Source organism: Taudactylus pleione, unplaced genomic scaffold, assembly GCF_031769625.1.
Source record: "Taudactylus pleione unplaced genomic scaffold, aTauple2 ptg000536l, whole genome shotgun sequence".
NCBI lineage: Eukaryota > Metazoa > Chordata > Amphibia > Anura > Myobatrachidae > Taudactylus > Taudactylus pleione.
In genome coordinates this window covers 1,925,261-1,939,710 of record NW_028284938.1, presented here as the reverse complement: position 1 = coordinate 1,939,710, position 14,450 = coordinate 1,925,261, and the positions used below count along the sequence as shown (strand labels likewise).

At 42.0% G+C, this 14,450-nt stretch overlaps 1 protein-coding gene across 1 annotated transcript in view; it reads left to right on the top strand.

Moving 5' to 3' along the window:
• Positions 1-14,450, top strand: part of DNAH7 (dynein axonemal heavy chain 7) — a 482,851-nt gene that overhangs the window by 146,470 nt on the left and 321,931 nt on the right. The window contains exon 22 of the mRNA XM_088451023.1: positions 12,062-12,230. Within this exon, the coding sequence (XP_088307149.1) occupies positions 12,062-12,230 (169 nt within the window). The remainder of the gene's footprint in view (positions 1-12,061; positions 12,231-14,450) is intronic.

Genomic DNA, 14,450 nt, shown 5'->3' with positions numbered 1-14,450 from the left:
CCCCAGGGGGTGCCTAACCCTAAGTCCCCCCAGGGATGTCTAAAACAAACCTTTCCCCTCCGCGGCTAACAGCTAACAGTCCCCGCTTACCTTCGATCGGGATGACGGGCATTGAGATTTCTTTATCTCGCGGAAGAAGGCCATTGGTATTTAGACGCCTATCTTTAGTACAGAGTCAGGATCCTGACGTCCGGCATTCTGGACGCCAGTAAATAAACTGCATCCCACTGTAACCATTAGCAACAGATTAGAATTGAACTTTCATTATACTAATGAAAGTGATTTGCAGCTAATATCTGATTGCTTACTCCATTACAGCACAACCACGTGCATTATTACATAACTGGTTGGTTATATTGCACTTCATTTTTCACTTGGCAAGGGACAAGTTACTTTGTATTGTAGAACTGGAACAAAATGTGACTAATGCCCACTTGTGCCACTGCCCACCACTAGTGTTTGAAATTGAAAAATATGGTGCCTTTTTTTCACAGCTTTGTATAATGTACGCTAAAGCCACCCAAAGCTTACTACAGTATACAAAATTATAAAATTATATCTTTGCTTTAGTGATGTTAACACGCACATTTTAAAAATTAAGAGATAATTACAGAAATAATAGAACAATAGCCTAGTACAAAAACAGATTGATTATATTGTATAAAGTTTAATCATAGCAAAATTATCCCAGGTACAATAAAAATAAGTTCTCAGAATCAGAGTTCTATCTATTTAGTAGATTTTTTTTCTGGAATTCTATTTGTTCCTACAATTTCTGTTCCACATCATAATATTGTTTACATATTTGGCCTGATTCTGAGTCGGATGCAGTGTCGATGTTCACGGACTTCAGCATTTTTTTTTATACTGCATATGCATCTAAGCTACATTGCGCACGATCCTGATTGTGTTTGTACAGAGTCGCAGTTGTGATATTAGACGCGCGCATGGAGAAGTACATTGAAAATGTATTGGACACTCCTGAGAGGTGGCTATTCAGGAGATGGTCCATCTTGTACTCAGACAGAGAAGCTGCACCTGCCATCAGGATGGTGCAAGTTTAGATGGTGTCTACAGAAGCACCAATCTGTATTTCAATATCTTCGGACTATGAAAGTGGGCATCTCAGGCCTTACACATTCAGATGCATGGCTGTGAAAGGCCAGGGAAGGGCTTATCTAGTGACATTTGCATAAAGTCGCAGACATGTGATCAGCAAAAGATGCAGACACAGCTGGCTGGGCACAACATTGAATCAGCCCCAGTGTATTGTTTATATTGTACACCTTTCTCTGTCTATAACTTAGTTTTCTTCCGCAGCCATAGAATGTTCATAACAGTAGATTAAAACAGTTGAGAATATATCTACTGTATAAAAGTGTATACAGAATACATATACTGTGTGTGTGTATATATATATATATATATATATAATAAATATATATATATATATATATATATATATATATATACAGTGTATATATATATATATATATATATATCATAAGTAGTTTATCTAGAAAACTTCAGCCCATAGTGTCAATGTTTCAGTCCCCGTTGGGACTTTTATCAAGATAACATCACCAGTATCCCAATACTTATACCCATGAGTATCAAAAAAAGACATACCCATAAAAACAACCCACATGATCAGTAACCCCTTCATACCACTGATCGCTTCCCAATTGTGTATGGAAGCAAAGTTACATCACCTCTAAAACCAAAGGCAAAAAAATCTTGACAAAACCATAGACATGTGGAGCGCCAGAATAAACAAATGACAGGTGCAGCGGTATTACCTGAACCTGACTTCACAGGGATCGCATACGTCAGACCCTTCCTGTCCGGCGCTGATTAGTCCTGTCATCCTAGTATACGTCAGGCTATAGCAGCATGTCAAACATGGAGTGCAATAACCAATCACGTGATTGTTGCTAGGCTTGCGCGTCAGCCCTGGAACGCAAGCCCACAGTAGTGTACATAGTTACAGTCATACAGGAAAACCTCTGTACCTGGCGCCCCACATGTCAAATACAACATATAAAACGAAATCAACTTTAAATTCTAGCTATATGCCATCTCAAAATCCACAGACAAAGTCTGTGACACTGTTATATAGCAAATTATATATACGAAAAAGTAACAAGTAGTATATATTAAGTAAATAAAGATGACAATTATAGGTTATCAGTTATTATGGTCACAAACTATAAATGAGCCAAAAAAAAGGTAAAAAATAGAAAAATACATAAAATAATAATAATAATAAAGAAAAAAGAAAAAAATACGCAAATGTGAAAAAATGAATAAATCACAATTAACGTTCATCAAGGAAAATGCCATAATTGTTGGAGTCGTTAAGTCCCCTTGGCCAGACAGTATCCAGTTTCTGTATCCACAGCTCTTCCCTCTGTAGCAACTTCTTCGCTCTGTTTCCGCCCCTACTAAGAGGTGGGACCCAATCTATAATCATGCACTTGAGTGCTGTGAATGAGTGTCGAGTCTCAATGTAATGTTGAGCCACGGGTTTGTCAGTAGTGCCAGTGGAAATAGCTGCTCTAATCGAGGCTCTGTCATTGGCCATCCTATCTCTGAATGACTATAGTTTTGCCCACATAAACCTGAGAGCAAGGACAGAATATATATAACATGATCTGACGTGCATGTCAGACGATAATTGATTTTATATTTACGCCCAGTCCGCGGGTGATGGAAAGAGTCTCTGGTTACCATACTCCTACATGTATTGCCTGTGCACTTAAAGCAACCATTCTTCTGTACTGTCAGCCATGTTGAGGCTTTCTGTGTTACATGCATCTCAGGGCGCATCAAGAGATCCTTCAAATTAGGTCCTCTTTTGTAGCTGATTAGTGGAGTCTTAGGTAAACAACCCTGGGGAGTTGGGTCTGATGTAACTATGGGCCAGTTTTTATTGATGGCTCTCTTCACCAATGCACCTGCTGAATCAAAGGTTGTCGTAATGACAAAAGGATAACCTGTGGCCTTTCGTATATTCCTATTGGCACCTGTTTGATGTAACTCACGGACTCTTAGTAGGCAATCCATGATGGTCCGATCGTCATAACCTTTTAGAGAAATGAGACACCATTCTTCCAATTGAAGTTCTGCTGTTGTTGAGTCAGAGTTGTTTCTCAGTACTCTTAAAAACTGAGACACTGGTAAATTGCATCTAAGTGACTGTGGGTGAAAACTGTTAAATGATAATACAGTATTACGGTCTGTGTTTTTCCTATATAGTCTATGACCATAACCAACGCTAGTGGTATACACTGTTACATCGAGAAAATCAATCTGTTCTGAATCCGAATTCACAGTTAATTTAATCGGAGTATCCAGACCTGTTATCATTTGTTGTAGCATTTCTGCTGTACCTTTCCAAACAAAAAAGATATCATTGATAAAACGATGGTAATGTACAATACTATCTCCAAATCGCGGGATGATATGGGTTTTCTCAAAGGCGTCCATATATAAGTTCGCATACGCGGGTGCTATGTTACTTCCCATAGCAGTTCCCTTGAATAGGAGGTTGTACTGCCCCCATATTTAAAATAATTACACGTCAGTGTAAGTTCGAGAAGCTCAATCAGGAACTGATGTTGAGGTGTGTCCAGATGGGATTCCATGAGGGCTGACCTAATCGTGGCTATACCCCCAACATGGGGGATGCCCGTATATAAGGATGATACATCCATAGTCACTAATAGTGACTCATCTTGTCTTGGTAAAGTGACAATCCCAGCAATGAAGTCATTAGTGTCTTTGATATACAGTAACTATCAATGCCTCTCACACAAGGTTGAAGGAAACCATCCAGGTATTTTGCCACTGGAGCAAATAGGGAATCACGGGCCGAGATGATGGGCCTACCTGGCGGACAATCAAGGGTCTTAAGAATTTTCGGTAATAAATTATCGGACAAATCGGAAACTCGAAAATCAGAAATTCATGTGTGGCCTGATCTATCCATCTGTTATTTAATGCTGTGTCCAACAGTTTATCAAGTTGGTCTTTAAATTGTTTAGTGGGGTCGCCCCGATGTATCTGGTATGTTGTTTGGTCCTCTAACTGTCATCTCACTTCCCTCTCATAGACACTAGTATTTAATAGGACCACTGCTCCGCCCTTATCTGCTGGTCTAATGGTCACATTGGTGTTACTTCTAAGTTATTTAAGCGTGATCTTCTCAGCTGGAGTTAGATTGTACCTCAACCTTCTCTGGTTTATAAGTGAACTGTGTATATTTTGATCAACCAAATATGAAAAGGTCTTGATACTCGGATTGGTTGAAGGGGGGTCATATGTACTCTTTTTTTTTTTTTATAGATACTTTGAGTAGCTCATGTATCTGAATGGTCATGAAATCTCTATTTTAATCTCCATTTACATGTCATTTTGTACCTATTGATCGACCATCTCTATTCATCAAATGGGACCGTAGGTACAAACGATAGGCCTTTGGCCAGTAGACTCATTTAGCTGTCACTCAGTTTATGATCCGATAAATTAATTATCGATTCCTCACTGATTTTGTCTCCTCCTTTTTGTTTTTTGTATTTGCCCTGCCTAAGGTGGGGCCTTCTGCGTTTAAAGATGGAATAGACACTTGTGAGCGTCTATTGGTTCTTGGCAAAAGAGGTTTATTTCTTCCCTGTATATCAGATTGTTCACGTTTAGAATGAAGATGCTGAGGAGTACTGGATCAGTGACTGATTGGCCCGATAGCGACTGTTTCTAAATCTTGGAGTAAAATTGTCACTACCTGTGAGCCAGCGATACACCCTATGCTCCTGGTAATCACATCTTACTTTTTCTAATTTCATGCGTTTAAAGGCCACTAAATCTCTACGATAATTTTCCACCTGGCTATTCAATTTCTCTAGCCAGGTATCTGTTTAATCTGCTTTTAATTGAAGCCGCTATCTTTGCTGTCACTTTTTTAAGGTCAACTCCCACTTCTTCAATAACTAATAAAAGTAAATCAAAGTAGCATTTGTTCAAAACCGAACACCATCGGCTGCAAAAAGCAGGGTTATTCCAGCCGATGGTGGGTATATTGCTTAGTCTAAAGCCACGAGGTAGCTGTTTATTACAGAAATAATCCGATAAAAATTGACCATGTAGTAAAAGGTCTACTTCTTTTTTCTCAAGGTAATAATTTATGATATAAATCAAATGAACTTTCCCCCGGTATTTCATTAAAGTCACCAATATCAAATAAAACACGTGCTGCGTCGTCATCGGTCAGTGCCAATTGGTCATTCTCAGCACTAAACAGTAATGCTGTTGTAATTAAATTCTCCATTTATGAATCACTAAACAAACGTGCAACCACCAACGCTTCTATTAAACAGTAAATAGAAAAATAAAAAATAAGAAATGGTTCAATAGAAAAACAACGGCTCGTACAATTTATTCATCAGAGATGAGAATGGTAGAAAAAATGCCTTGTGGGTGCAGGATACACCTGTAGCACAAATACATATCCAATTGAGTCCACACTCAATCCACAGTTCGGTGCTGGGGTAGCAACCTATGCAAGCTCATGAGCTTCAGTACATATCCAAAATGAAGGTGCACTCACCAGTCTTATCATTGAATCAGGAGGAGTAGTTTATTCAGAAAACATCAGCCCATAGTATCAATGTTTCAGTCCCCGTTGGGACTTTTATCAAGATAACATCACCAGTGTCCCTATCCCAATACTTATACCCATGAGTATCAAAAAAAGGCACACCCATAAAAACAACCCACATGATCAGCAACCCCTTCATGCCACTGATCGCTTCCAAATTGTGTATGGAAGTAAATTTAAATCCCCTCTAAAACCAAAGGCAAAAAATTCTTGACAAAACCATGTGGAGCGCCAGAATAAACAATTGACAGGTGCAGCGGTATTACCTGAACCTGACTTTACAGGGATCGCATATGTCAGACCCTTCCTGTCCGGGGCCGATCGGTCCTGTCATCCTGGTATACGTCAGGCTGTAGCAGCGCGTCAAACGTGGAGTGCAATAACCAATCACGTGATTGTTGCTAGGCTTGTGCGTCAGCCCTGGAACGCAAGCCCACAGTAGTGTACATAGTTACAGTCATACAGGAAAACCTCCGTACCTGGCGCCCCACATGTCAAATACAATATATAAAATAAAATCAACATTAAATTCTACCTATATCCCATCTCAAAATCCACAAAGTCTGTGACACTGTTATATAGCAAATTATATATACAAAAAAGTAACAAGTAGTATATATTAAGTAAATAAAGATGACAATTATAGGTTATCAGTTATTATGGTCACAGACTATAAATGAGCCAAAGAAAAGGTAAAAAATATATAAAATACATACATACCCAAATGTGAAAAAATGAATAAATCACAATTAACGTTCATCAAGGAAAATGCCATAATGTATGCAGTTGTTAAGTCCCCTTGGCCAGACAGTATCCAGTTTCTGTATCCACAGTGCTTCCCTCTGTAGCAACTTCTTCGCTCTGTTTCCGCCCCTACTAAGAGGTGGGATCCAATCTATAATCATGCACTTGAGTGCTGTGAATGAGTGTCGAGTCTCAATGTAGTGTTGAGTCACGGGTTTGTCAGTAGTGCCACTGGAAATAGCTGCTCTAACCGAGGCTCTGTGATTGGCCATCCTATCTCTGAATGACCTTATAGCATTTGACATGCTGCTATAGCCTGACGTATACTAGGATGACAGGACTGATCGGCGCCGGACAGGAAGGGTCTGACGTATGCGATCCCTGTGAAGTCAGGTTCAGGTAATACCGCTGCAGCTGTCAATTGTTTATTCTGGCGCTCCACATGTCTAAGGTTTTGTCAAGATTTTTTTGCCTTTGGTTTTAGAAGGGATTTAAATTTGCTTCCATACACAATTGGGAAGCGATCAGTGGCATGAAGGGGTTGCTGATCATGTGGGTTGTTTTTATGGGTGTGCCTTTTTTTGATACTCATGGGTATAAGTATTGGGATAGGGACACTGGTGATGTTATCTTGATAAAAGTCCCAACGGGGACTGAAACATTGATACTATGGGCTGATGTTTTCTGAATAAACTACTCCTCCTGATTCAATGATAAGACTGGTGAGTGCACCTTCATTTTGTGTGTGTATATATATATATATATATATATATATATAAATAGCGGGATGGGGCGGGATTTAGACAACTTGAACAAAAACGTCTTAAGACCCAGTCATATGTATGTCAATGTTTCAGAATCTTTATTGATTCTTTCGTCAGGATAAGGAAATTAATGCAAAGACACACCTTATATACAATCCACCACGTGACTTTGCCTGAAAGTTGTGTGCAAACAGCTTGACAGCACTAATTAGCAGTGCAAACACCAATCAGCCCAAACACATATACCAGCTGGCTGCAGAATAAACGTGATGAGAACAGTACTTGTGCCTAAAAGCCAGCATTACAAAGCATGTCATGTCAAGTAAACAAACGTACATATAATCAATGTACATGTAACAATTAAAGCAAATACACAAGAAACATTGTAACAAAATGATACGTCCTTACAAAAATGCATGAAGTCCTAATGATTCATTAAGCCCAACAGGAGACAATGTCCCTAAACGAAAGATCCATTTGGATTCTAATTGGAGCAACTTGCGTGCCCTATCTCCTCCCCTGATCCATGCCGGAACATGGTCAATAATACGATAACATAGAGAGGCTAAACTATAATGTTCTTCCAGGAAATGTCTAGCGACCGGCTGATTGCTAGACTTTTTCAACAGGGCTATCCTGATGGTGCGGTCTTGACCATCGCGACCATCGGGCTTGCGACGAGACCCTGCGGTAGGGTCTCGCTGCCGCAAGCCCAGGAGTGCTTTTGGCTCTATCAGAGCCAAAAGCACTCCCACTGACATCACTTGTGATGTCAGTGGGGCCGGACCCAGACGGTAGGCGTTCCCATGGGAACGCCTCCGTCTGGGCAGCAACGCCCACCAAAGGGGGAGTGCTGTCGCTCCCCATCGACAGCACGCTCCCTTTGGTGCGAGACCCATAGCGACGGCTGCCCGTCGCTATGCGGGTCTCGCGCATGCGCATGACGGAGCTCCCTCCGTCGTGCGCACTAGGGCACCATCGACCCGCTTGCGAGCGCTCAGCGCTCGCGAGTGGGTCTGAATCAGGCCCAGAGTCATTGAGTAAACGTGAGAAAGTTACAATAGAACTGTTAGTAGAAGGAGGATCAAAACATGATCTGGATTGTAACACACTGACTTTGTCAGGTAACAAGTACTCACTATTGTCAGAGTCAGCAGGTCTGTCCTCCTTGAAAAATTCTTTCAACCGTAACGTTGTGTTCAATTTAAAATTTTCAACCTGCCATTGGAACTGGCCAAAGCTAACAGATGGAACAAAAGAAAGACCTCGATTCAGGACCTTGATTTCCTCACTGGTCAACAAACGATCGAACACTAAGTCCTGTGCTTGTAAGGGCGGTGGGAACTTGCCCTTCTGCCTCTTACATTGCCCCGACCTCCTCGTATGAATTCTCTTTGGCCTGAGGGATGTGCCCTTGTACGAGCTCCTAAAGGGTTGACAACCATGGGTGCAGAATCGGAGTGACCATCACTGTCACTAAACATCGCTGAAGAGCTATCTGGTGAGCCAGAAAAAAAAGGGAGTCCGTTTTTGTTGGTATCTATTCCGTGGGGGCCGTGGCGGCTGTTGTGTAGAATCAGTTAGCCACCCATAAACATGTTGTCGCTCATAGTCTTCATTTACTGTAGTAAATTTATTTTTCTTGAATTTAATCAGCTCCGTGGTGTATTGCTCAACCTGTGAGTTTAACTTCTCCATCCACTTGGTGTCTTTGTCACTCTCTAGAGTCTCCTTGTGAATAGTCTTGAATTCACTTAATTTATCACTCGTGAGGTTTAGTTCCCTTCTAGCCTCTTCAATGACTAATAACACAAGGTCAAGAGAACACTTGTTCAGTATTGCTTCCCATTTCTTACAGAATGCGATGTTATGGCGTCCAATAGTGGGGACATTTTTGATTCTAAAGCCCCTCTGGATTTTTTTACATTTGAAATAGCCAGAAAGGGTGATGCCGTGATACAGAAAGTCTGTTTCTCGCTCTTTTAATTTAATCCAGTCCCTGAAGAGATCCTCATTGGAGGTGACATTGAAGGCATTGTGTGAAAACAATAGATTCAGCTTCACTCTCGGAAAAGCTGAATGTGTCACCTACGTCCAGCTCAATCCGTGTAGCGTTGCCATCCACATCAGCCATGTCTACTCAAACTGCAGCCAGTAAATATGAAAATAAACACCACATGAAAAAAGGCAAATGTCCACCTGATTAAATTTGTAGAAAATTCTGTAGCTGGGTGCCTTGCCGATCAATCCAGTGCTGGGACCTGGATCCGATTAACTGTAAAAATCTTTGCAATGGCCGGCAAACAGCTGCGTCCGTTGCCCTCCTCACGTGGGCCCAACAGCAATGGGCACACCAATGTAGAAATAGCGGGATGGGGCGGCACTCAGACGACTTGTACAAAAACGTCTTAAGACCCAGTCATATGTATGTCAACATTTCAGAATCTTTATTGATTCTTTCGTCAGGATAAGGAAATCAATGCAAAGACACACCTTATATACAATCCACCACGTGACTTTGCTGGAAAGCTGTGTGCAAACGGCTTGACAACACTAATTAGCAGTGCAAACACCAATCAGCCCAAACACATATACCAGCTGGCTGCAGAATAAACATGTGACGAGAACAGTACTTGTGCCTAAAAGCCAGCATTACAAAGTATGTAATGTCAAGTAAACAAACATACATATAATCAATGTACATGTAACAAAGCAAATACACAAGAAACATTGTAACAAAATGACACTTCCTTACAAAAATGCATGAAGTCCTAATGATTCATTAAGCCCAACAGGAGACAATGGCCCTCATTCAGAATCGGTCTTAAGATGCAAGCGGTCGCTCTGAATGAGGGCGGCCGCTTGCATCTTGAAGTGCAGCCTCCTGGTCGCTAGCTAAGCTGTGGGTTACCACCCACAGCTTAGCAACCGACCAGGATCATGGTCGCGATGGTCAAGACCATCGCGACCATCGGGGCTTGCGACGAGACCCTAAGGTTGGGTCTCGGCAAGCGCAAGCCCCAGGGAGCTCCCTGCTCTGATCGAGCAGGAAGCCCCCCACTGACATCATTGCTGATGTCAGTGGGGCTGCCTCCAAACGGCAAGCGTTCCGTCGGGAACGCCTCCGTTTGGCCGGCCACCTCCCCTGCCCGCCTCCCAAATGGGGCGAACTGTCATTCAACATCGACAGCTCGCCCCCTTTGGCGCGAGACCCGTAGCAACGGAGCGCCCAGTGGGTCAACATCGACCCGCTTGCGAGCGCTCATCGCTTGCGACTGGGTCTGAAAGAGACCAATGTCCCTAAACGAAAGATCCATTTGGATTCTAATTGGAGCAACTTGCGTGCCCTATCTCCTCCCCTGATCCATGCCGGAACATGGTCAATAATACGATAACGTAGAGAGGCTAAACTATGATGTGCTTCCACGAAATGTCTAGCGACCGGCTGATCGCTAGACTTTTTCAACAGGGCTATCCTGATGGCGCTGCGGTGCAGAGCCATCCACTCTTTAAACATGCGTTCCGTTTTGCCGATGTAATTTTTACTGCAAGGGCAAATAATCATATAGATGACAAATTTGGAACTGCATGTCACAAAATATTTAATCATAATCGGCATGCCCGTCATAGGATGTCTAAAAGTATTGCCACTGATCATATAATTGCAAGTCGTGCAATTAGGGCACCTAAAGCACCCCAATTTCTTATTTGGCAAAAAACCGGTAGGTACATTTTTAGGATCTGTCACATCAGATTTGACTAGCAAATCTCTTAAGTTCTTGCCATAAGGCATTAAATGGAAATACTCTAGGGATTTTAATTAAGGGTCACCAGTCACAATGGGCCAGTACTGCTTGTTTCGTTTTCGTATCACATCACTGAAAGAATTGAAGTTATTAACCCATGGAATTAAGGGTCTCTTATCTTTAGATTTACAAGAAAATAGAGCCTCATCTCTGGTTATGTCCAGCACCCTGCTTTTTTGACGGAACAGCTCATTTAAAGGGTAACCTCTTAGAAAAAATTTCTGGACCATCATGTCCAATTGTACATTTAAATAATCCTCATCACTAATGATCCTACGTAATCTCAAGAACTGTGAGTAAGGAAGCCCCTGTTTAAGGGGCCTGGGATGACAGCTGTTGAAAGCTAATAAATTATTGCAATCAGTCACTTTGGTGACTAGAGAGGTCACTAGTTTACCTTGTTTATGAGTAATGGACACATCGAGGAAATGTACTGTATCCCTATCAATCTTAAATGTAAATTTAATCGGATGTGATAACTGATTATGTTGTAGAAATATCTCCTCCAAAAGGAGTTCAGGACTCGTCCATAGAATGAAAAGATCATCTATGTAATGGAAGAACAACAACACATGTTGACGAATCCTAGTCTCCTCAAAAAACAATTGATTCTCCACAATAAACATGTAACTGTTTGCAAATGAGGGGGCCACAGCTGACCCCATGGCACAACCAGATGTTTGAATAAAGAACTGCCCGTCAAAATAAAAATAATTGCATTTTAAAGTGCGCTCCAGTAATTTCAAGAAAAATTCCACCGGGGGCCCCTTGTATAATTCATTATGTGAAATTTACTTTTCAACAGCTGACAACCCTTCAGCATGGGGGATGCTAGTGTAGGGTTGTTTTTATGGGTGTGTCTTTTTTTGATACTCATGGATATAAGTATTGGGATAGGGACACTGGTGATGTTATCTTGATAAAAGTCCCAACGGGGACTGAAACGTTGATACTATGGGCTGATGTTTTCTGAATAAACTACTCCTGCTGAATCAATGATAAGAAATGGCGAGTGCACCTTCATTTTGGAGATATATATGTGTGTGTGTATATTTATATATAGTAATTCACTGTATTTGTCTCAATAACAGAACTTTATTTGGAGCTCTTAATCTTCACCTGGGTGGAGCTCCAGAAGGACCTGCTGGCACAGGAAAAACAGAAACTACAAAGGACTTGGCAAAAGCTGTGGCTAAGCAGTGTGTTGTTTTCAACTGTTCAGATGGACTGGATTACCTTGCTTTAGGAAAATTCTTTAAGGTACGACATATGCAGTCAGACTCCAATATAATGGACCCATCACCAAATCTAGCTGCAGGAGTGCTATGCTGACTCTTCTGTAAATAGAGCATAATAAGTTTGTACAATGTATTCTATAAGTACAGAAGGACAATATGGTTACTGTTATGATATGGCTTGAGGATCTATACTAAAAGAAAATGTTTCCCCATATATTTCTTATGTTGTGAGTCACTGGTAGATTTTGTAGTTAATTTAATGACACATATCCTAGCCCGAAAATACGTGTTCATTTACAATTGTACTGTAGTATTAAATATATATATTATTATTATCCTTTATTTATATAGCGCCACAAGTGTTCCACATCACCTTACAAAGTACATAAACAAATAAGTGAACAAGAAACCAGTACAATACAATGCAGGACAAGGACATGGTTTAGACACATTACTGCGTAAGCGATCATAGCACTAAAAATAAGCAGTAGAGCTGTCCCGGCGGGCTGATTTACAATCAGCGGCAGACGGAGACAGCACACAGCTGACTGATCCAGCAGCTAAAAAAACCAATAAACTGCATACGGAGGAAGCCCGATAATAGGGAAAGGTAGGGCCAGTATATTACACGCTGTTACCTTGTACCTATCGCAACGCCAGTCACGGGGAACATTTTAAATTATTCCACTTATTCACAGAAAGTGCTATAAACCTTTTTGCATGTGGTTTATGTATTGAGTGGTTTGTTTGTCTTTTAAATATTGCTGGTCCACTCACTGACACTATATAGATCCAACACATGATTACATGTTCTAGATCTTTAATTACAAGCACTTCTATCTATATACTTCACTCTCAAATTAGTCAGGTTTACTGACCAAATTAATAGAAAGCTGCTTAAATTAATTGGGAGTGCATTTCCTGTATAATCTTATGGATATTGTTACATTACATCACACTCTTCTTCACCAGCACAGTCTGTTAGCACAGTTACAATAAATGCTTTGAACTTTACATATACAGGTCCACCTGGCCCTACACTGGCTGGTGCCCGTAGTCTTCCGACCTCATACTTGCAAGTCCACCTGGCCCTATGCTTGCTTGTGCCTGTAGTTCCACAGCTTCACACACATCTCACACAAACTCTTTTGCACTCTGTCTCTTCTATGTCTCTTCTAAGACAATATACATAGTGTCTCACGCCCAGTCCACACTAGCCTACCCTCCCGCTTTCCGCGGGAGCCTCCCGCTATAAGCTAGGAGCTCCCGCTACCCCGGAAAGTATGCAGGTTCCCCCGGTTTCCTCACTGCCCTGTCAAAACTGCGTACTGCGCATTCGCAAGTTGGTTGGGTCGGGGTCTTAAGCTGGCCACACACTAGACCAACTTACATCCAACCAGCCAACTTGTTGATTGGTTGGAATGAAAATCTGGTAAGGTACGGGAGTAAATGATGATCAGCAATTTGCTCCTAAATGCCAGAAAACAGATGAAAATGGTCGTCAGACAAGTTTGTTAAATGTTTGATCTAAACAATTTGTTCAAATGACAGTGTTTGTTCATTTTCTGGCGTTTGGGAGCAAATTGCTGATCATCATTTACTCCTGTACCTTACCAGATTTTCATTCCAACCAATCAACAAGTTGGCTGGTTGGATGTAAGTTGGTCTAGTGTGTGGCCAGCTTTACTTAAGGACGTCACAACATATGACATCATTCCCTAGTCATTCGCTAGGCGGCCACCTCTACCCACAACCCCGTGGTGGCCGCCCTGCTCCAGCACAAAGTCTCAGTCACTCACTGCGGTTGCCTTCACCGGAGCCAGTAACTACATTATGTCTGCTGTCAGCGGTAGCAGCGCCAGCGGCAGGCTGGGGCGGAGGGCCCAGCAGAAGCCAGCAGCACCCTGGGTCAACTTCTCCTTTCCAGAAAGGTAAGTGCCACACAAGGAGAGGGGGGAGCGCGTCCGCTGGTGGGGGTGGAGTTACTTTGAGACATAGGATTAGGAGGAAGGGAAGTGCAGGGGAGCACAGTGGAAGTACTGGAGAGAACAGTGAGGCATGGGGAGCAGTGACTGGGATGTGGATGGAAGAAGGGGGAGCACTGTGTGTGGGATGTGCATAAGGGAAGGGGAACACAGTGTGGGATGTGAATAGGGGAAGGGGAGCAGTATGTGGATAGGGGAAGGAGGGCACAGTGTGGGATGTGCATAGGGGAAGGAGGAGCGCAGTGTGTGGGTAACCT